The sequence below is a fragment of the Carcharhinus amblyrhynchos genome, chromosome 1, assembly GCF_965287045.1.
Source record: "Carcharhinus amblyrhynchos chromosome 1, sCarAmb.v2.hapA, whole genome shotgun sequence".
In the NCBI taxonomy this organism is placed as follows: Eukaryota; Metazoa; Chordata; class Chondrichthyes; order Carcharhiniformes; family Carcharhinidae; genus Carcharhinus; species Carcharhinus amblyrhynchos.
In genome coordinates, this window is record NC_137324.1 from 164,720,915 (window position 1) to 164,744,179 (window position 23,265).

Consider the following 23,265-nt stretch of genomic DNA (forward strand, 5'->3'; position numbering starts at 1 on the left):
CTGGGATTACACTTCAGAAAGTAACTCGTGAGCTCTGAAGCACTTAAGGATCTGGTTTGATAAGATTGCGAAATGGCTGTGAATTTTTCTTTTGTTGTTTAATTCATCCTTCTTTGATGTGGCTCTTCTGTAGAAATGAACAACAACTTCCTCTAAATAGAATGGTCGGGTTTGCACTCTCCATGTGTTCTCTCATGTGAGATGGACAACTTGCGATCTCGTAAACTCATGGAGTTAAACATCCAGCGCCTACGCAATGGGCAGTATGTTTCTTCAGAAGGAACTCTTCAAATGCAGATAATAAAAATATAACTAAACTTACTCCAACTTATAAATCAAAGAAAGAGTTTAATAAAAAAAACTTCATTACTCCAAACTTGGGGCCTCATCCTGGGCCACTCCAAGCTTTCCACAATTGCAAACAGGTTCTTATTTACAGTGAGGCAGCTGACTATTAGATCATTCTGTAATTGGTTCCATGGCTTACTGGACCAGCAGATATTACAGCTTATTATCATTGGTCACATTACATCCGATACAAAGTTGTCACCGGCTACATTCAAAAAATGGAAGAGATTGTGGGAGAGGGGTTAAATATTGAAAACGGAGATTGTGTCACCAATCTTGCCATATACATGTCTGTCATCATTTGACAGTGGTGGGTCACATGCTATTAATGTGCCACACATTGGCAAGGCAAAATATGGCATTATCGTATTTACAGAGCAGTACGGTGGCTGAGTGGTTAGCACTGTTGCCTCACAGTACCAGGGGCCTGGGTTCAATTCCAGCTTTGGACGACTGTCTGTGCGGAGTTCGCATTTTCTCCCCCATTAGAATTCTACCACCCCACCTGCCACATAACTGGAGCACAATGGAAACGTCCATTGACCTTGAGCAGGGTTTTCCGATCTTGGGTCAAGCGAGGCTGTAAAATCTCATACCCAGTGTCTGCATGGGTTTCCTTTAGGTGCTCCAGTTTCCTCCCGCAGTTCAAAGATGTGCAGGACAGGTGGACTGAACATTCTAAATTGCCCTTTATTGTCCCAAGATACATAGGTTAGGGGGAATTAGCCATGCTAAATGCATAGGGTTACGAGGATAGGGTGGGGGAGAGGGCCTGGATAAGATACTCTGTCAGAGGGTCACTGCAGACTCAATGGGCCGAAAGGCCTCCTTCTGCACTGTAGGGATTCTATCATTACTTCCTACAATGATTTAAATTTGAACTGCTGGCATTCAGATTTTTCCGGGCTCGGGATCCCAAGCAGCAGAGTGATTATTGCATTTTTTTTTACAGCACTTGTTGTGCGGCAAGAGGAACAGAAGTGCTGTCCCAAAAGTTGCAACCTCTCTTCACCAAACACGGCCTCTCTTCACTGTGGTGATTGGTGCTTGCGTCTGGCCATGAAACAAATCCTGATTGCAAGCATTTTCCTTCATTCTGACCATCTCCTGCCAACCGCCAAACCCTGATCTCAGAGCTATTTCCTATTAATCTGACTGGCTGCCCAGCAATAAACACAAAATGGTAAGGTTTCCCCTGTAATACCACACTTCCCCATTCATTCCCTACTTTCTCATAAATATTGGCACCGTGGAGCTTAGGGACAGGATTTTCCAGCTCCATGATGGACTTGGGTAAGATGTGCAGACCTGATGGGCTGAATGGCCTCCTTCTGCACTATAGGACTTCTACGATCCTGAGATTGTTCAGTGCATTTACCCAGCCTGGACAACCACTTATGCCCCAAATTAAACATTGGGGTTGGGGGGGTGGAACAGTTTTCCCACCCTAATCGCCATGGGAATTGTAGCGGATGGGGGGATGGACCATGCAAAGATCCACGAACCTCAGATAGGGTTTTCTGGTTTTGGAGTGAGCGGGGCTGGAAAATCCAGCCCTCGATCTTTGTTGTAATTTTTTTGTTGCAACACAATTAACTGAAAAAAAAAAGATTTTGATCTGGGCTGCTGTCTCTTAGGGAGCTTGGGTATATGTGCCAGCTGTTTAGTTTCCTCTCTCTGTATGAATAATTCCTTCAGTGATCGTGCAAACATTCTCAGGGATTTTTTTTTTTTTGCATTGATTTCTTCTTGTGCCTGAATGAGAGCAAAAAAATAACATCAGGCGACGGTCAACCAGCCTTGTGAATTGGAGCAAAGTACTCCCAAATTAGCCAGAGGTCAACCCACACTACTGATATTGGAAAAATGGAATGATGCTGGCTGCCATCAGCAATCAAAAACTGGTGCAATTAGTATTTGTACTTGACCCTACGCTGGAGGGGAAAAACAATTAAGTTTGTTCTCTATTTGCTGCCAGGTTTTAAGGAACACTTGTGTTGAATCGGCTTATTTTACAAAATGTTTGAAGAGAAGCTGTAAGCAAGCAGAGAGAATGAACTGTGAAATCTAAGAGACATAATTAGTGCCCAGAACAGAATGAATAGCAAAGCATTATTTTTGGAAAGTCAATTGGGTAGTGTTACTGATTTAATGATCGCAAGCTTGGATGATGTGTTTGGAAAGTAATTTAGTTAATGAGAAAATGCTCATCTTAAGGAGATGAATTTAATGCAAGACATTTATTGAACTAATTTGTAATTGGAATATAGTTATATATTTATTTATTTAAACATTGGCCAATGGACGTGGGATGTGAAGACACTCAGATCAACGGTGATCATTGCTTACCTTTGTGTGCCCTTTGAGCTGGGACTTTCAAAACTGGTGGTAACACCAAACACTTGGGCATAGCCTCGGAAAAGACGGGCAGAGGGGAGCACCAGAGGGGACACCTTCCCTTTCTACAACATCTGGCGCTGCATTCAGGTGAGTTCTTAAAGGTCTCAAGTTTTTCACAGGGTTTGGGGTGAGTGATTGATTGAGTGATGGGATCAGACTATATAGAATTGTTGGGGGATTTGTGAATGAGTGGCTGGGGTGCGAGAGTTGGGTCAGAGTATGGGTAGTTGGGCTAGAGGAATGTGTATTGATTCAGGGGTAGGTGTTTGGATCAAGGGGATGGATGGATAATGGACTCGATGGTGTCTGTCTAAAAACTACAAATGGCCAACTTCTCTCTCTATGGCACCAAAGGGTCACTCAATAAAATCTTTTTTCAATGCTATATACAAGGAGGACGGCATGGTTGCTCAGCAGTTAGCACTGTTATCTCAGCACCAGGGATCCAGGTTCAATTCCCCTGGGTTATTCTCCCTGTGTTTGCATGGGCTTCCTCTGGGTCTGGTTTTTTAATTTTCACACCAGCCCCCCTCCCCTTGCAGTAGGGGAGGCTGACACCAGATCAGTAACCTGGAATTTTCAGCCGCAAATTAATGCATGCTATCAGAACAAACTCTGTCAGACTTTCACTTAGATAAGGAAACAGCTGTCACATTTCAGTATTTAAACCTCTCTTGTCTGTCAATGGTTCATCTCTGTCAATCCCACTGCCCTATCACCTTGTCTTACTGGTGAGGAAGGAAACTTGGAAATCTTGTCCTTAAAGTAGGAATTCTTAAGTGAAGCTGTGGCTTCTGATCATTTAACATACTTAAATGCCAGTGCCACCTGTCTCACTAGTCCCATTTGCCTGAATTTAGCCCATATCCCTCTAAATCTTTCCCATCCACGTACCTGTCCAAATGTTTTTTAAATGTTATAACCTATATCACCTCTTCTGGCAGCTCATTCCACATGTACACCACCCTCTGTGGTGACAGAAGCAATCTGCCATTGGCCTGTAGTGGGCTAACCCAGTCCAGTCGCTGTCAATGGGGTTTCCCATTAGTCGCACCCTCTGCCGCCAAGGAACATGCGGGGCTGGGGGGTGGGGGAAATCGCTATCACCGGGACTGGAGAATCCCGCTGGTGGGAGCAGCCAGAAAGTCCTGCTCATTTCAATCTCCAGGTCCCTTTTGAATCTTACCCTTCTCACCTTAAACCTATGCCCTCTAATTTTGGACTCCCCTATTGTGGGGGGGAAAAAAACCTTGGCTATTCACCTTATCAATGCCCTTTATGATTTTATAAACCTCTATGTAGTCACCCCTCACTCCTCCATCCCAGGGAAAAATATCCCAACCTAGTCAGCCTTTTCTTATAATTCAAACCTTCCAGCCCCAAAAACATTCTTGTGAATCTTTATTACTTTCTTTCCAGTTTAATTACATCCTTCCTCCAGGAAGTGATCTGTTCCAACCAAAAAGCATACTAGGCTGCTCATGAATTGATCCATTGTATAATTATTTGAGTTAATTTGGATTATTATTATATACTAGTGCCCTGCTGGGTTAAGATGCTCCTATCACTGTAACACATGGATGAGCAAGTCTTTTCCTGCCCAGCATTTTTCCATAAAGTGCCACCACTTCCATCATGTATCTTATTGATTCAATATGTCATCTCATCCATAAAGAATTCTGATCAATTAGTTTCGTCTGTGTGAGGTGGTCTAATGGTGTGACCTTTCTGCTCTCTGATATAACAGGAAGATGCGATGAATATCCCAAATATTTGTGAGTAAGTGTTTCACTTTAATTGAAGATTAATAGATCTGGGCTGGGTGCCCAATAGAGCATTAAGATACCAGTCCAAGTTCAGACTGAGCTCAGCTAACTCAGGGGAACGGTAGCCTGGCTGAGGGCATGTGAAAAAACAATTGATAACAGGTAACAGTACATTTGGTCCTTGGATCAAACATTCAATTGTAATTGTGATTATTTTCAAGCAGCTTCTCATTGAGAAATTAGTTCAAGGTAAATATTCAACATTTGCCTGAAATTATCTTCAGCTTTAACCCCAATTATTTTTGCATTTATACTTTTTGTCATTTGGTGGTACAGAGCATGAATATTACTGAAATGAGGCATGCTATCAAAGCTTTCTATCTGGCACTCATAGGGACAGATGTGAGAATACCAAATTTCAAAAGGAACAACAATTTATAATGCAAGAGAAGAGAATACTGACAGTTGGCAAGCGGACTCTCATTGATGGTGGTGTTGTCATGGAAAAGACTCCAAGGAACAATTATCTGCCAAGCTTTTGGGGGCAATTGTCCCCACAGCGTGCATCTCACGGCATGCGGCAGCGCACTGTTCGCTGGCGGTGGGATCTTCTGGTTCTGCCACTGTCAGTGGGGTTTCCCAATGATTGCACGCCATGCTGCCGAGAATCCCATGGCAGGGATGCGCTGTCAGTGGGACCAGAAGCTTCCGTGAGCAATCAGAAAACTACGGCCTTTGTTAAATCCAAAGCAGGCAAATTGACTGATCATTCTGCGTTCCAATGCCTTGACCAAATAAGGGTATGGCTGATCCCTAAGCTTTTTTTTAAAACTGAAAAGGGTGCAATGTGTGGACCTGCTCCTTCTGTCCGCAAATGACATAGCCCCCTATGTAAGTATATGCTGCTTCTATACTTTTAGTGAATACTTACCCTCCCAAATATGACAGTGCTAAAGAATGGAACACTAGGTTTCAATATTTAATTTATTGATGACTAATAGAAGCATTAACAAATTATATTTTAAAAAAGTATCACTGTTTTCATCCGGACTAATGAACAGAAAAGGTCTAGTATGACTTGATGAAAAACAAACTTTAAAACAAGTGTCTATTTGAATTCCACAATTCACATGATTTTGTTTTGCTTTTTAATGACCCATACAAGAAAACTGAGCCCATTAAAATATTTTCTCTATGGATATATAGCCCTCATTCCACTTACTTATCAAAGCTGTTTACTTTTTTTTTTAATGGAGTTTACTTCTGAAATAAGGTGTTCCTTCACCAGATTCACTTTATTTACAAACTCAATTCCACTCCTAAGCATGCTTCAGATACAAAAAATCCAGAGTGGCAGTAGCCCTGACTCTCCTCAATATATACACAGGCGATACTCTCTGATTGGAAAGGCAATCATTGCTGCTTTTTTTGGCCAACCAAATAAACTAACTCAAATTAACGAGGGGACAAATTTAAAGGGACAGCTCCCATAAGGAGGGGAACCGCTCGAGACAAAGGACAGAGTGAAAAGGAAACTTAAAACATGAAACCAAAATGTGACTAAAAGGGTCAACAATGCACCCCAGTCCCTTCGGTGCACAGCGGGCATGAAAGGTGTTAAATGGTACCCTCGGACCCACGTGCTCGCTCTCCATGGACACCCGACCGCTAATATAGCCGCAGTAGAGGGGCAGACAGTCGGGTCGGATAACCCCCTCGGTCACCCATTGCCTGGACCTGTTTATGACAAGTTTTGCCAGGCCCAGGAGCAGGTCCTCTGTCTTCCCTGCCCCTCTCTCCGCACTGGGTGTCCATAGATCAGGAGCATGGGACTGAAGTGCAAACAAAACATCAACAAAAAATTTTTGAGGAAACGAAAAAGTGTATGCAGCTATAACACTCAACATAGACATGGCTCACAGGCTCCACAAGATTGTAAAAAGGGCAGGTTGCTTGGGAGTCTGTGAACCAATTTAATCATTTATTGTATGGAACTGCACCACTCTCCACCCCACAGCCCCAAGATAGTAGGGGAGGATCCCTCGAGAGAAGGACATCCACTGGGGACCTCCACTGCCAAGTGGCAACGCTAAGGTATATCCAGGCGAGGGCGAGGAAGTGGTATTAGGAGATGTGCAGCAACAGCCCGTACAGGAAACGCCTCTGTGCAGTATCAATGGGCACAAGACAATCCTTACCTCAATCAGGGAGCTCATACTCCAAAAAGGTTCACCTCTCAGGCCTCATTGAGGTCATTTTAGCTTCAGCCTACAGAAGCTACAGTGACAGATAGGAAATAACATACACCTGCCATCACACCATGGAAATATTAGCCCTAAGTACATCCCACCATGAACATACCGTCTCATTATAAACACTTTCATAGCAGTAATTCAATCAAAAGGGACAGCAAACCATGAGGCTGAAGCTTGAGTGATTTACATTTGTTATTTTATGCCACAGATTTGAATACTGCCTGATGCTTTGGTTGCAGGCAGTTGCAGGGAAATGAAACAACTGAGAAATAAATCGTCCAAATAAAGCATTTTGACAATAAACACAAGATAGTGCAACAGAAAGACTATGTTATGGCAGAAATAACTGGAGTAATTGTGTTGCTATCACTAAACTCCAAAACAATGCACAAGACTAAATTCCAAATAACTTATCACTGAGCACTCTGAACATCATTTCTTCATTCAATTTTCTTCTGTCCTATTATTATACTTGCTCTCATTGTTAGGAGATATTTCCACTTTTTTATTGATTCGTTTGCCTGGCATTCCTGAATGAACTTTAGATTGGTGAAAAAAGGCACACAATATTACGCTGTCATTTTTCTGACAGCGAGTTGCATTTTGTACATTTCAAATGATTACACTGGAGACTTTTATTCATCTTTCCTCATTGAGAAACAATTTGAATAAAACATAGGATGATAGAAAGCAGAAGAGCGGGGAGGTCCATTTGGCAGCTCTTAGAACGAGCTGCTAGATTTAGTCCCACGCCTCAGCCTTTTCCCCATAAATATGCAAACGCGTGCTCCTCTAGGGCATCTACAAGAGTATTTTGGGAGTTTCTACGAAATCTGGCTCCACCAGTCTTTTGATGTATGCTGCCTGTCCATGCTGTTCCTCCCCAAGTGCACAACAACTATTATTTCTACTATTACTACAACTACAACAATCCCTTCACTCAAAGGGCGGTGAATGTGTGGAATTCACTACCACAGAATCTGGCTGGGGACAAAACATTGTCTGATTTCAAAAAGAAATTAGATATAGTTCTTGGGGGCTAAAGGGATCAAGAGAAATGAAGAAAGGAGGGATCAAGATATTAAACTAAATGATCAGCCATGATCAAGATGAATGGCAAAGCAGGCTCAAAGGGCTGAATGGCCTCCTTCTGCTTCTAATTTCTCTGTTTCTATGTAACAACAATTTATATTTACATAGCATCTTTAGCATGATGAAATATCTCAAGGTGCTTCACAGGAGCATTAGAAAACAAACAATAAACAACAGCCAACTGCATTAAGAAATATTGGTCTGAATAATACCCTCCCAGTGCCAAACGTAATATCAACAATGATCACATCAGGCGGCATTTGCCACTTCATCACGCTGGCTTGTAATAATCCAAAATGTGGGCACGGCTAAAAATCAACAACACATCTGCGTTATTTAAATGTTAATTAAACATGTAATTTAAGTCACTAAGGACCCATTTGAGAGCCATATTATGGACTGCAGGCCTTCAGGATCATAATCACGCCATGTGGGGAATCTGTTTTACAATGATACACTTGTTTCTTTGATCTGATTTGATTTTTTTATCATCAGATATATCGGTATACAGTAAAAAGCATAGTTTCTTGCATGCTATCCAGACAAAGCATACTGTACGTAGAGAAGGAAAGGAGAGGGTGCAGAATGTAGTGTTACGGTCATAGCTAGGGTGTAGAGAAAAATCAACTTAATATGATTTATTAAGTTGGTCCATTCAAAAGTCTGATGGCAGCTGTTCTTGAGTCGGTTGGTACGTGATCTCAGACTCAGAAGAAAGTGAAGAGAGAATGTCTGGAATGCGTGGGGTCTTTAATTTTGCTGGCTGCTTTTCCGAGCAGGAAGTGTGGACGGAGTTAATGGATGGGAGGCTGGTTTGAGTGATGGACTGGACTTCGCTCACAACTCTTTGTAGTTTCTTGCGGCCTTGGACAGAGCAGGAGTCATACCAAGCTGTCTGGGCGGGTTTAAAAGCTGCAGCTGAGACTAGAGTCTCAGCTTTGCAGTTAGCACATTAGTGATGGCAGGGAGTGCTCATCTGAAGGAGCAGACTATCCATGTTGAGATTACGGGCACAGTGCTTAGCACTGCTGCCTTGCAGAACCAGAGGCCCAGATTCGATTCCCAGCTAGGGTCACTGTCTTTGTGGAGTCTGCACATTGTCCCCGTGTCTGTTTGGGTTTTCTCCAGGTGTTCTGGTTTCCTCCCACAGTCCAAAAGACATGCTGGTTAGGTGCATTGGCCATGCTAAATTCACCCTCCGTGTATCTAAACAGGAACCGGAGTGTGGCGGCTAGGAGGTTTTCACAGCAACTTCAGTGCAATGTCAATATACGCTTAGTTATGACACTAATACATACTTGAGGCAGAAGTGCACTGCTGAGCGTCTTGTTTTTCTGCCTGGCCGCCTCCCAGAGCTCTAAGTTCTCTGAGGCAGTTGGCCATTGTGGCTTCTGTGGGAGACGCAATCTCCAGTGAGGTAGAGAGGAGGATAAAGAAAAGGAGGTAAGTAAGTGGGAATAGGACAGAGAAGGATGGTCAGGATGCAGCATTGCTGCATAAAGTGAACAGACTGGGCCTCGAGGATCAGGAAACATTCAGACACCCTCAGTGAACGCACAGGCAGTCTTACGCTACCCTTTGACTCTACAGGCAGTGGCTGAGCTGTCTGCAATTGTCAGAGATTCAATGCAGGAGAAGAGTCAGGCTGTAAAGAGTCAGGTCACATCAGTCTATGACTTGCTCGCAGTGGAGATCTCTTACAGCTGTGTTAGCGGTTTGTCACATTGAAGGTTACTTTGATGCAGAACCTCTTTACAACAGATTCCTCCCAGGCAGGCATCACACAGCCTGCTGCACACCACTGCATTAAGGTCTCCTCAGAGGCAATGTTCTAAAAGACAAGGAATTCCATCCCCTTCACACAGTCAACTGGATACAGCCTCAGAACTTACATCAACAGCAGTTTTCACCAGGGTGCAGGGAGCTACTGACTGCACTCACATCACTATAAAGACTCCTGCCAGAGAGCCTGCACCTTCATCACTTCTCAGTTGGAGGAGAGGGGCAGGAAGGTGTGGGGAGTCAATTCATCCGTTAGGTCAGGTGGCTAAAAGTTGGGTGAAAGAAGTGCCTTGAAGGAGGAAAGGGAGGTCAAGAGGCAAAGAGATAGACAGAGGGAATCCCAGAGCATACGGCTGAGGCAACTGAAGGCATGTCCACCAATGAGTCAACTGGGCCGGGGTTTGTATAACGTACCAGGCCTGGAGGGATGCAGATATCTCAGAGGGCTGGAGGAAATTACACAGATAGGGAGGGTTGGGGCCATGGAGGGATTTAAAACCTCATCCACTTACTGTTGTCATGTGTCTGCTAATTTTACTGATCTATCGATGCCCCTCTTATCATTACAGCTCTCATGCTTACTACTTACTGCAGTTGCCAAGTTTTGCATCAACTGCAAACTTCAAAATTGCACACTCCATACTCAATTCTGGGTCCTTTATTTATAACGAGCAAATAATGTGCATTACTCCTTTAATTTTTGGGACTTTGACTAGGATTTCTCCTGTGGACTCTTTGCATGAAGTTTCCTTTGCAATTCAGTCCGCTGGTCAAAGCATTAGCTTCGCTGAGCAAGCCTGGGTACTGGCAGGAGGTGTGGCATGAACGAGTGCCTCGCTGACCCAGTTTCACATGATTCTCAACACCAGTCCAAAGAAATGGCAGACAGCAAAAGTCATCAACATACCCGGAAAACACGGGGCGACCAAAAGCATTAAAATACCATTGAACAACCGGAGGTTCAGAGTTCACCATGGGCAGGCAAAAAGTACATGGAAAAGGCCATGGCTCAAGCTTTGACAAAGGGTCAGCTGGACTCAAAACATCGGCTCTTTTCTCTCCTTACAGATGCTGGCAGACCTGCTGAGATTTTCCAACATTTTCTCTTTTGGTCTCCAAGACTCAGTACTGGCTCCAACTCTGTTCAACTTATACACAAATTAACTTTCAAAAACTACCTCCTGAAAGTTCATACAGATCAACAACGTCTGACTCACAGCTCAAGCTCCTGACTTTGACTCCCTAAATGAGACTTGTCAAATTTGTAACTACACTGGTGACTCAAGCCAACCCCTGCAAGAAAGCATCCCACTTATTCCGCCTTCACAATGCAAAAACCAAGAAACAGGTCAGCACCCAAATAACGGCTACAAGTTAAAGCACAGTAAGAGGACTCTAACCTGGTGTTGTAAGACTTCTTACTGCGTTTACCCCAGTCCAATGCCGGCATATCTACATCACAAGTTAAAGCGCCACCCAAATCCAACATACCTCAAAGTGAGCGGCATGGTAGCACAGTGGTTAGCACTGCTGCCTCACAGCGCCAGGAACCTGGATTTGATTCAGGCCTTGGGTGGCTGTCTGTGTGGAGTCTGCACGTTCTCCCCGTATCTGCATGGGTTTCCTCTGGGTGCTCTGGTTTCCTCCCACAGTCCAAAGCTATGCAGGTTAGGTTGATTGGCCTTGCAATTTGCCCCTTAGTGTCAAAGGGACAAGCTAAGGTAAATGCATCTGGGTTATGGGGATAGGGCCTTGGTGGGATTGTGGTCAGTGCAGATTTGATGGGCCGAATGGACTACTTCCGCACTGTAGAATTCTATGATTCTGTGGCTCTAGATAGGATATTAAGCTTCTGGGAACGCCTAAAAACAATGGCAGCAAGGTCAAGTCCAGAAACAACTTGATTGTCAAACTAGTGACTCAACATGAAGTGATGCTACCAGAACCCTCTGAACCTCAGCACTTGCACCATCATACTCAGTAGCAGAATACTGCATCCCCGTTTGGTTAAGATCATCATCATCACACACTTCCAGCTGAATGCCACCATGCGCACCATTACCGGAACACTACACTTAACACCACTTCCTTAGCCCCCTGCCCTGGCAAACAGGACTCTCCCACATATCTACCAACTTGCAACAACCCACAAAATGATACAAAAAGTTTGGAATGCCCCCCCACCTGCCACTTCATGCTGATCTATTCAGCCCACCCAAAGTATCACTCCCACAACAAGAAGGCCGCTCTAGAAAATTCCTCCTGTACAGGACTTTAATGCAAATTCCACCTGGACAAATGAATGGGAATTATTGGGCATGACAAACACATACCTGATCTCAAACCCAACCCAACATCTGCCTGGTTTCAACCGTCCAAGGAAAGAGGGTACCACCCTTAACAGGTTCAGGACCAACCACGCTTCCTGCTTGCCCAGCTTCCACAGATGGGGCATTAGTGTCCAAATCCCTATGTACACCACATCATAGAAGACTGTCCAATCCACAGAAGCCCATCAGCACTAATCACAGCAGGGCAGATGATCTAATGGCAATTGGAGGCAGTTCAGAGGAGGTTCACTAGATTGATGCCAAAGACGAGGGGTTTGTTGTGTGAAGGGAGATTGAACATTTTAAGCCTATGCTCTGGAGAATTTAAAAGAATGAAGGGAGATCAAATTGAGGTATACAAGATGATAAATGGATGGATAAAGTAGATATGGAGTGAATGCTTCCTCTTGTGGGGCATCTAGGAAGGGATGTCATAGTTTTAGGATAAGGGGTAGAAAATTTAAGCAGAGCTGAGGAGAAACTACTTCTCCCAAAGGGTTGTGTATCTGTGGAATTTGCTACCCCAAATTGCAATGGATGCTGGGACAGTGAATAAATTTAAGGGGGGGTTGGACAGATTTTTAATTGGTAATGGGTTGAAGGATTATGGGGAGAAGGCAGGAAAATAGAAGTGAGGAGCCATGATCGAATGACAGAGCAAACTCAATGGGCCAAATGGCATAATTCTGCTCCTATATCTAATGAACTTATGAAACTGCTTGGTTTAGGAACTTTGCATTTGCGAAATAAATAATATGCAAATACCTTTAAACTCAAACAACTAAATATGATTAACACTTAGAAGTATTTGCACTTTATAGACCGTTATAATTTGTCTAAAAGGTCCATGCATTGCCATCTCTACATTCTACAAACACATTTAATTATTACAAGAAGTTGCTTACCAGAGGTTCACAAGGAAGGGGTGCTCAAGTCGTTGCATTATCTGCAATTCTCTGAAAACATTGCGCACTTCGTCACGCTCAATGCATTTTTGTTTGTTCATGTATTTCATTGCATACATTTTCTTCGTATCTCTCTTCTGGACAATGCATACCTGGTCAGTGTACAGAAAATTAATTGAATAAATGAACATTGCATGAAGAAGTCAAGCAGTTTTCAACAACATTTACATTTATTGCACAGAAAACCTTGACTACTGAGTCATGTTTGTACTTCCTGTCAAATTCATTAAGTTTGTTTCACTAGTGAATCAGTTTCACTCTGGAGTCTACTTAGTTATATACAAGAGATCAAGATCAGACATGTGAAACTGAGAATTGTTTGGGTAGGATTATCAAACACATGAACTATTACCTATCAAGGCCCCATAGATATGCCCAGAACTACAGCTTGGCCTAGGCTCTTCTCTCTTCCCTGTATAGAAAATGTCCCTGTCGCCCACATCCCATGAACGAGTATTCAAAAAAAATCCCTTTGCCTATAATTCAGTCGCCTCTGATTTAATTGATTTTGACCTGCCTTAAGTTGTCTCGTTGCTCATTTCCACAAATTTCAGGTGGGCAGCTGACAAACAAGATACAGGGAACGATTCTCTGAGGCCGCTAGCCCCAGTCAGGATTCCCGACAGCCCGTTGAATCGGAAGTGGAGGCCAAGTTGGGATTCTTGCCGGGCTACAAATCCCTTTGCAAGTCTCCCAGCCCAATCAGCTTCTCATCCAGAGTGGGAGAGCCTGATAAATCTGGCTTACGTGAGACTCCAGATCCACAGCAATGTGGTTGACTCTTAAACACTTCTGAAAACTCAGTTCAAGGGCAATGAGGGATGGACAATAAATGCTGGCCCAGCCAGTAACACTGACATCCAAAGAATGAAGTAAATAAAAGGATTATAAAAAGGAGTTAAATGGGGAGGGATGGGGTGATTGTCACTTTAAGTCCAATCTTACAGAATAAGGGTCATGTGGTTTGAACAAGCAATCAATACTTAGCATGGGGAATCTCTCAAAGGGGAGGAGTTTGCCTAGTTAGAAAGAATGTACTGAGGACAAGCTTGAACCAAGCAGCAAATGAAACAACCATGTAAACATAAGAATCTTTCAGGAATACAGCCTTTTAGCTAAGATCAAGCTTTTTAAAGTTGATTTATCCGTATCACAAGTAGGCTTACATTAACACTGCAGTGAAGTTACTGTGAAAATCCCCTAGCCGCCACACTCCTGCGCCTGTTCGGGTACACCGAGGGAGAATTTAGCATGGCCAATGCACCTAACCAGCAAGTCTTTTGGACTGTGGGAGGAAACTGGAGCCCCCGGAGGAAACTCAATGCAAATGTGGGCAGAACATGCGGAATCCGCAGACAGTGACCCAAGCCAGGAATCAAATCCGGATCCCCGGCACTGTGAGGCAGCAATGCTAACCACTCTGCCACCATACCACCCCAAAAGTCACTAGGAATTGCTTCGGCCAATTTGTACTTACTTCCCAAGCTGAAAACCAAAATAAATATTTTGAATTCACCTTCCATGGAACAGTGTAGCTCCTCTTTGGAGAGTATTAAGGATTTCTCACTTTTAATGATTGCTATCTAATTACAATGAAGGAGGCTGACATGAATAGCTTTGTATATTTTGCAGAAGGTTGAGGCAAAATATTAATTATTGTACAAGGTAAATAGACACTTTATCATTTGAAAAGAACCAATTAGAATTGCCTTCACAAACTCCCAAGGTGTGCACTGCAATCATTAATAAAGTTGCCCTACAATTACAACCAAATTGAGAGGTGCTAAACATGGCAAAAAACAATGTTGGTAATGAGCTGGTGACTGTATCACTTAATCAGCACACAGTAATTCATAAGATTAAATCTAATTTACTTTAGTGACCCTGTACTTTTGCAAACAGTATTATTCTAAATTAGCAGTATGGACTCTGCCCTCCATTCAGCTGTAAGGACTGGAGTCAAAAGTCCACAGCATCTCAATTGCATTTTCATAATAACTTGGATTTATATGATGCTTTTTAATAGGAAGCCGTTCCAAAGTGATTTATACTGGCATAAGAAAGAGTAGATGGACAGCCAGGGAAAGAGAAATATCAGCAGGTTAGCAAAAGCTTGTTCTATAGGTAAATGAATGATCACATACAAACACACTGAACTTAGATCAAAGAGATCCCCTAGATGAAGGTAGAAAGACTTTTAAAATAGTGGCAGAAGTTGTGGGAAGGGAGACAGCAGCAGTAACCTTGGCAGCATGGTCATCTGCCCACAAGAGGAAGGTGGCCAATTAAACCAACTGTTTATGGTCAACTAACAGCTGCTTCCAGGCTCTGCCGGCACTTAACCGGCATTGGCAGGGGCCACCGCAGCACGGAGACACCGCCAGATAAACCCTGGCCACTTTCCAGAGGGGTCTCAGCAGGAGAGGCGGGCAGTCAGCCATCCTTTATGACCACTCTAAGGTCCATTATAACAGTATAGTGGTAATGGCTGCCTTGTGGCTGTGATTTGATTTATTATTATCACATGTATTAGTATACAGTGAAAAGTATTGTTTCTTGAGCGCTGTACAGACAAAGCATACCATTCATAGAGAAGACAAGAGTGCAGAATGTAGTGTTACAATCACAGCTAGGGTGTAGAGAAAGATCAACTTAATGTAAGGTAGGTCCATTCAAAAGTCTGAAGGCAGCAGGGAAGAATTTGTTCTCAAGTTGGTTGGTATGTGACTTCAGGCTTTTGTATCTTTTTCCCGACGGAAGAAGGTGGAAGAGAGAATGTCTGGGGTGCGTGGGGTCCTTAATATTGCTGTTTGCTTTTCCAAGGCAGCGGGAAGTGTAGATAGAGTCAATGGATGGGAGGCTGGTTTGTGTGATGGATTAGGCTACATTTATGATCCTTTGTAGCTTTTTGTGGTCTTGGGCAGAGCAGGAGCCATGCCAAGTTGTGATACAAGCAGAAGGAATGCTTTCTATGGTGCATCTGTAGAAGTTGGCAAGAATCATAGCTGATATGCCAAATTTCCTTCGTCTTCTCAGAAAGCAGAGGCATTGGTGGGCTTTCTTAACTATAGTGTCTGCATGGGGGGACCAGGACAGGTTGTTGGTGACCTAGACACCTAAAAACTTGAAGATGTTGACCATTTCTACTTTGTCCCCGTTGATGTAGACAGAGGCACATTCTCCACTACACTTCCTGAAGTCAATGATTATCTCCTTCGTTTTGTTGACATTGAAGGAGAGATTATTGTTGTGGCACCAGTTCACCAGATTCTCTATCTCATTCCTGTGCTCTGTCTCATTTTGTGGATACTCCCACCTTTTGCCAGGGAGCACATATGGTAAATTTTTAAAAATTATTTGGTCTTTAAGGCCTTTAGCATGGGGGGTGCCTTGTACTTCTTTCTGCAGCATAAAAACCAACTACATTAATTGACGATGCTGCTAGCCGTCTGATTATAGGACTGACAGTTCTGGGACACAGGCCACCAATCCTCAGCTGGACAGCAATCCCAGCAGCAGCCACCTCTTAAGTGGCCGCCATCCATAAAACGGCAACCATTTCATAGAATTCAGGTTCAAATCCTGCATTCCATCCTTTTGAAAAGATTCCAGCTTTAGAAAAGCAAAACCTTACTGTAAATCTTTTTCAGTATTTCAACATTGGACCGTCAGAGCAGAACTAGAATATTAAAAATTCGAAATGGGCTTTAAAGAAAGGATCAGAATGGGGAAGTAAATAGGGTGGCACGGTGGCATAGTGGTTAGCTCTGTTGCCTCACAGCACCAGACACCTGGGTTTGATTCCCCGTGGAGTTTGCACGTTCTCCCCACGTCTGTGTGGGTTTCCTCTGGGTGCTCCGCTTTCCTCCCACAGTCCCAAGATGTGTCGGTTAGGTGGATCAGCAATTCTGAAAGATTAAATTCTCAAGACAAAATGTAGAGTTCAGTAAGAGAGAAAGTTCTAGATAAGCTGAAAGGGTTTAAAAGAAATAAATCCCTTGGTTTCGAAGATATTTCACTCAAACTGTTTATTATCTCAAAATGTTTATTCCATGATAAGAGTTGTCGGAAACTGGGAAAGTGTCAAAAGATTGGCAACAAGATAATAGGGTATCCACTTCTGAAAAGTGAGAAAAATACAACAGTCAGCTACATACTTACAAATGTCATTCTGTGGAAAATAATGGCCAGATTTTGTTGCAAAAGTTAATGATGGCATTTAAATAACACACACCTTCAATTAGCCATAGAGTCATTGAGCAATACAGCACAGAAAAAGGCCCTTTGGCCCAACTGGTCTATGCTGTTCATGGTGCCCTCCCAGCTAGTGCGAGTCAGCCAACTAATTGTAGTGAGGTTAAGATATCCGTGAACTGCAAACTTCCCATTGTTGATGGACAATTTGCACTGTGCTGCCATTAACTTTGCCAAAATGGCTTCTCGCCTTGATCCCTTTTGTGATTTTTGTTAATTTGTTGTATCTGACTTTGATAGTCCATTAAACACATTAGTTAAGGCTAGTAATTATCATTGTAAGAACTATTGATTAGATAGAGTCATAGAAGTTTACAGCATGGAAACAAGCCCTTCACCTCAACGATGCCCAGTTTTTACCATTAAGCTAGTCCCAATTGCCCACATTTGGCTCATATTCTTCTATACCCATTTTAAAAATGCTTTTTAAAAGACAAAATTGTACCTGCCCCTACTACTGCCTCTGGCAGCTCATTCTAGGCACTCACCACCATCTGAGTGAAAGAATTGCCCCTCTGGACCCTTTCGTATCTCTCCCCTCTCATCTTAAACCTATGCCCTCTAGTTTTATACTCCCCTACCTTTGGGAAAAGATGTTGATTATCCAGCTGACCTATGTCTCTTATTATTTTATAGACCCCTACAAGCCTCCTACACTCCAGGGAAAAAAGTCCCAGTCTATCCAGCCTCTCCTTATAACTCAAACCATCAAGTCCCGGTAGCATCCTAGTAAACCTTTTCTGCACACTTTCTAGTTTAATAATATTCTTTCTATAATAGAGTGAACAGAACTGTACTCAGTGTTCCAATTGTGGCCTTACCAATGTCTTGTACAATTTCGACAAGACGTCCCAACTCCTGTATTCAATGTTCTGACCTATTCTATATTTGTGTCCACCCACTCCTGACAATCACCTTTGCCCCACAACCACCTCGATTCCAATAGCTTTCTATCGACTACCTGCCATGATCAGGCACCCCTGTGTGATTGGGTATACTCACTACCAGGCCTTTCTGGCCTCAGTCGGTTTAGCAGTGGCCTTCTGCTGGATGATTTCCACCAGCCTGGCAATTAAGCTGCTTATTGATGGCAAAAATATAACAAACATTTTAAAGACACCCTGCCACCTTCGGGAAACCTGAAATATTTCATCCGCTGACATCAAAACATTAGGTGGAATCTCATGCCAGTGACAGGAGTCTTGGCCTCAGACTGCAGAGTGGGTGAGACCACCTCTTTGTCTCTTTCTGGGTAATACCTGCTAATCAGGCAGTTGACAGGCCACCATGGGTCTTTCCCCAGGATCAGGGCCTCATGGGGCAGAAGTCACGCTTACTGAGAATTACCAGCCAATCAAAAGTTCACAGCTCTCTGGAATGGCAGCGCCACAGGGGAATTGGTGGCTACTGTTAGAGCGAAACCCACTAAAGGCCCAGGATTGCCAAGTGGTGAGAATTATGGGTAAGGGATTGTAGAGGAGTCAACAGCAAAGGCAGGGGGTTGGCTCTTAGCGAGGCCCCCTTCCCAATTCTGGGTCCCTTGTGCATGTCACGTGGTGAGCCCCATGCCAACCATGGGTTAAAATCAACAACGACAGCATGAGACCCTCAAGTGGTCATTAATTAGACGTCACTGTCAGTAAGATGAGAAAGCTGTCTACCAGCCTCCCTGTCATAGACCTGACTGGGATGCAGGAGAGGCACAGTGCGGTCCCCACCAAACAGCTTCCCGACTGATGAAATGCCTTTCCTGCCACCAAAAGTGCCACAGGGGAGGGCACAGGTTTGTATCCATTGTTTTTATCATGGGTTTCCTGCTGGGCTTTGTTGCAGCTGGAACATGGAGGGGCAGCTACAGAAAAGAGGACTGCATAGACGAGGAGATACCAGGATAGGAGAAAGAAGGGGTGAGTGCACAAGCTATGCTCGTATTTAAGAACCTAATTTATTTCACAATTCTGCCTGAGGCAACTTCACTTTTTAAAAATTCATTTTAGGGGGCATAGGCATCATTAGTTGGGCTGGCATTTATTCCCCATCCCTAATTCCCCTTTATGGGTGCATTTGAAAGTCAACCACATTGCTGTGGGTCTGGAGTCACATGTAGGCCAGACCAGGTAAGGACAGCAGATTTCCTTCCCCAAAGGACATTAAAGTATCAGATGGGTTTTTGTGACAATCGATAATGGTTATCATTAGACTTTCAATTCCAGATTTTTATTTAATTCAACTTTCACCATCTGCCATGATGGGATTTGAACCCAGGTCCCCTGGGTCTCCGGATTACTAGCCAAGTGACAATATCACAGGCCTTTCCTGGTGGTACAATCTTAGCTGGCAGTTGACAGGCCAGCTGCAGGCCTTTCCTAGGCTCTGGGCCTGGTGCGGCAGAAATTTATGAGGTAGGTCGCCACTGAGTTGTGCCATCTACTGCAGTACCAAGTGAAATCCTGAACCAGGACAGGGACAGCACTACACACGGATGGCAAGGTAGTGACAATCCTTACTTTTTCTTCCATCGTCAGTTCAGGATGCACAAAGGTAACATAAGTGACACCATGTAGCCTGCAAGCTGCTTTATTAATGACATCGAGGCGCTGCACTTCAAAAGGATTCAACTCACCTCGTTTATTTCGCAAGTGGTGACTTAAGAGGTGCACTGAGACAACAGGCTTCACATCGGTTCAAAGTATTGTGGGCTGCACACACATTATCTTGCAACCTCCTTGTTAGGTTTAGTGTTACAAGTGAACAAAAAACCTGCAGCCTGTTGCGTCCTTCTCTAAACTGCGACCATCCCAAACATTCGACAAGGATTGGTAAAACAGTGGCTATTTTGTTGGAGGATAAGGTGATGCACATATAATAGTAGTTGGGAGGTTATGTAGTCAAGCCTGAACTGTAGGACTGTTGCTTTGTCCTGTCTGCAGGGTAGGGAGATTATACATCTCTTCCTGCCTCGTAGTGGGTGGAAAGCAGTTTATGATACTCCCTTAAAGGTACAAGTACATCACAACACTGCGCTTTCTGTGCAATTCCACTACAACTCAGTAAAGTTTAAAGTTTACTTATTGGTGTCACAAGTAGGCTTATATTAACACTGCAATGAAGTTACTGTCAAATCCCCTGGTCGCCACACTCAAGAGCCTGTTTGGGTACACTGAAGGAGAATTTAGCATGGTCAATGCACCTAACCAACACGTCTTTTGGACTGTGGGAGGAAACCGGAGCACCCGGAGGAAACACACACAGACATGAAGAGAACGTGCAGACTCCACACAGATAGTCACCCAAGCCAGGAATCGAACCCAGGTCCCTGGCACTATGAGGCAGCAGTGTTAACCACTGTGCCACCTCGCTGCCCACAATTTCAATTTTCATATTATCCAAGTAAACACTGGAAATGAACACAGAAGATACTGGAACTGCTCAACTAGTGAGATGGTGCCATGTTGGCTATAAATATTAGAGGTTGTTAAGGCTGCATTAGTTGTCAAAACAGTGCTTCAAGTGCTTTATTCCAGGTGGGATTAGGGAGCAATGAGGCAGGATTATCATCCAGAAATCTGTAACTCAAGAGGAAAGCTGGGTCCTGGCTTCATAGCAGAGGTTATGAAATAGGAGAGGAGAGGTCACCCTGTTGGGAGTCTTTTATAGACCTCCTAAAAGTTCTAGAGAGGTTGAGGAAAGGATTGCGGAGACGATCCTGGATAGGAGTGAAAGTAATAGGGTAATTGTTATGGGGGTCTTTAACTTTACTAATATTGATTGGAATAGCTATAGCTCTAAGCTCATTAGAGGGGTCAGTTTTTGCACAAAGTGTGCAGGAAGGTTTTTTGACTCAGTACGTAGATAGACCAACTAGAGGTGAGGCTATATTGGATTTGGTGCTGGGAAATGAGCCAGACCAGGTGTTAGACTTGGAAGTTGGTGTGCATTTTGGTGATAGTGACCACAATTTGGTTACATTCACCTTAGTGATGGAAAGGGATAGGCATGAACCTCGGGACAGTAGTTTTAGCTGGGGGAAGGGTAATTATGAGGCTATTAGGAGAGAATTAGGAAGCATAGGTTGGACTAGGAGACTACAGGGGCTGGGAACGTCTGAAATGTGGAGTTTTTTCAAGAAGCAGCTACTGCGAGTCCTTGATATGTATGTCCCTGTCTTACAAGGAGGAAATGGTCGAGCAAAGGAACCGTGGTGCACTAAAAAAGTTGTTTCGCTGGTTAAAAGGAAAAAGGAGCCTTATGTCAGGATGAGACTTGAGGGCTCAGGTAGTGCACTGGAAAGCTTTAGATTGGCTAGGAGGGAGTTAAAGAGTGAGTTAAGAAGAGCTAAAAGAGGACACGAGAAGACTTTGGCTGATAGGATTAAGGAGAATCCTAAGGCGTTCTATAGATATGTTAAGAACAGAAGATTTGTTAGGGCAAGATTAGGGCCAGTTAGAGACAGCAGTGGGAAGTTATGTGTGGAACCGGAAGAGATTGGAGAGGCATTGAACCAATATTTCTCTTCGGTATTCACGCAGGGAGACATAAATGTAGCTGTGGAGAACACTGGGTTACAGGGTTGTAAACTGGATAGTATTGCAGTTGATAAGGAGGATGTGCTAGATATTCTTGAGGGTTTGAAAATAGATAAGTCCCCTGGGCCGGACGGGATTTACCCTAGGATTCTCTGGGAGGCAAGAGAGGTGATTGCAGAGCCTCTGGCTCTGATCTTCAGGTCGTCGTTGGTCACAGGTATGGTGCCAGAGGATTGGAGGATAGCGAATGTTGTCCCATTGTTTAAGAGGAACAGAGACTTCACCAGGAATTATAGACCTGTGAGTCTTACTTCTGTTGTGGGCAAAGTTTTAGAAAAAATTATTAGGGATAGGATTTATAGTTATTTAGAGAGTAATGAATTGATTGGAGATAGTCAGCACGGTTTTGTGAAGGGTAGGTCGTGTCTTACTAACCTTAGAGTTTTTTGAGAAAGTGACCAAAGAGGTGAATGGGGGTAAGGCAGTTGACGTGGTATATATGGACTTTAGTAAGGCGTTTGATAAGGTTCACCATGGAAGGCTTCTGCAGAAAATGCAGATGTATGGGATTGGGGGTGATTTAGTTAATTGGATCAGGAATTGGCTGGCAGATAGGAGACAGAGGGTGGTGGTTGATGGAAAGTATTCGTCATGGAGTTCGGTTACAAGTGGTGTGCCTCAGGGATCTGTTTTGGGGCCAATGCTGTTTGTAATTTTTATAAATGATCTGGATGAGGGTATAGTTGGGTGGATCAGTAAATTTGCTGATGACACCAAAGTCGGAGGAGTGGTTGATAGTGAAGAGGGGTGTCATAGTTTACAGAGAGACTTGGACAAGTTGCAGAGCTGGGCCGAGAGGTGGCAGATGGAGTTTAATGCGGAAAAGTGTGAGGTAATTCACTTTGGTAGGAATAACAGATGTGTAGAGTATAGGGCTAACGGTAGGACTCTGAATAGTGTTGATGAACAGAGGGATCTAGGTGTATGTGTACATAGATCCCTGAAAGTTGGGAATCAAGTAGATAAGGTAGTTAGGAAGGTGTACGGTGTCTTGGCGTTTATTGGTAGGGGGATTGAATTTAGGAGCCGCAACGTCATGTTGCAACTGTACAAAACTCTGGTGCGTCCACACTTGGAGTATTGTGTGCAGTTCTGGTCCCCACATTATAGGAAGGATGTGGAGGCATTGGAGAGGGTGCAGAGGAGGTTTACCAGGATGTTGCCTGGTATGGAGGGAAGGTCCTATGAGGAGAGACTGAGGGATTTGGGGTTGTTTTCGTTAGAAAGAAGGCGGCTAAGAGGGGATCTTATTGAAACATATAAGATGATTAGAGGTTTAGATAGGGTGGACAGTGATAGCCTTTTTCCTCGGATGGAGAAAGCTAGCATGAGGGGGCATAGCTTTAAATTAAGGGGTGGTAGTTATAGGACGGATGTCAGAGGTAGGTTCTTTACCCAGAGGGTGGTGAGGGATTGGAATGCCCTGCCTGCTGCAGTTGTAGATGCTCCTAGTTTGGGGGCATTTAAGAGATCCGTGGATAGGTTTA

The 23,265-nt window shown here is 43.7% G+C and overlaps 1 protein-coding gene across 1 annotated transcript in view; it reads right to left on the bottom strand.

Annotated features, from left to right (window-relative positions):
- LOC145350693 (serine/threonine-protein kinase 32B-like) overlaps window positions 1-23,265 on the bottom strand; it is a 250,846-nt gene that overhangs the window by 122,649 nt on the left and 104,932 nt on the right. Inside the window, exon 3 of the mRNA XM_080199906.1 lies at window positions 12,879-13,030. Within this exon, the coding sequence (XP_080056032.1) occupies window positions 12,879-13,030 (152 nt within the window). The remainder of the gene's footprint in view (window positions 1-12,878; window positions 13,031-23,265) is intronic.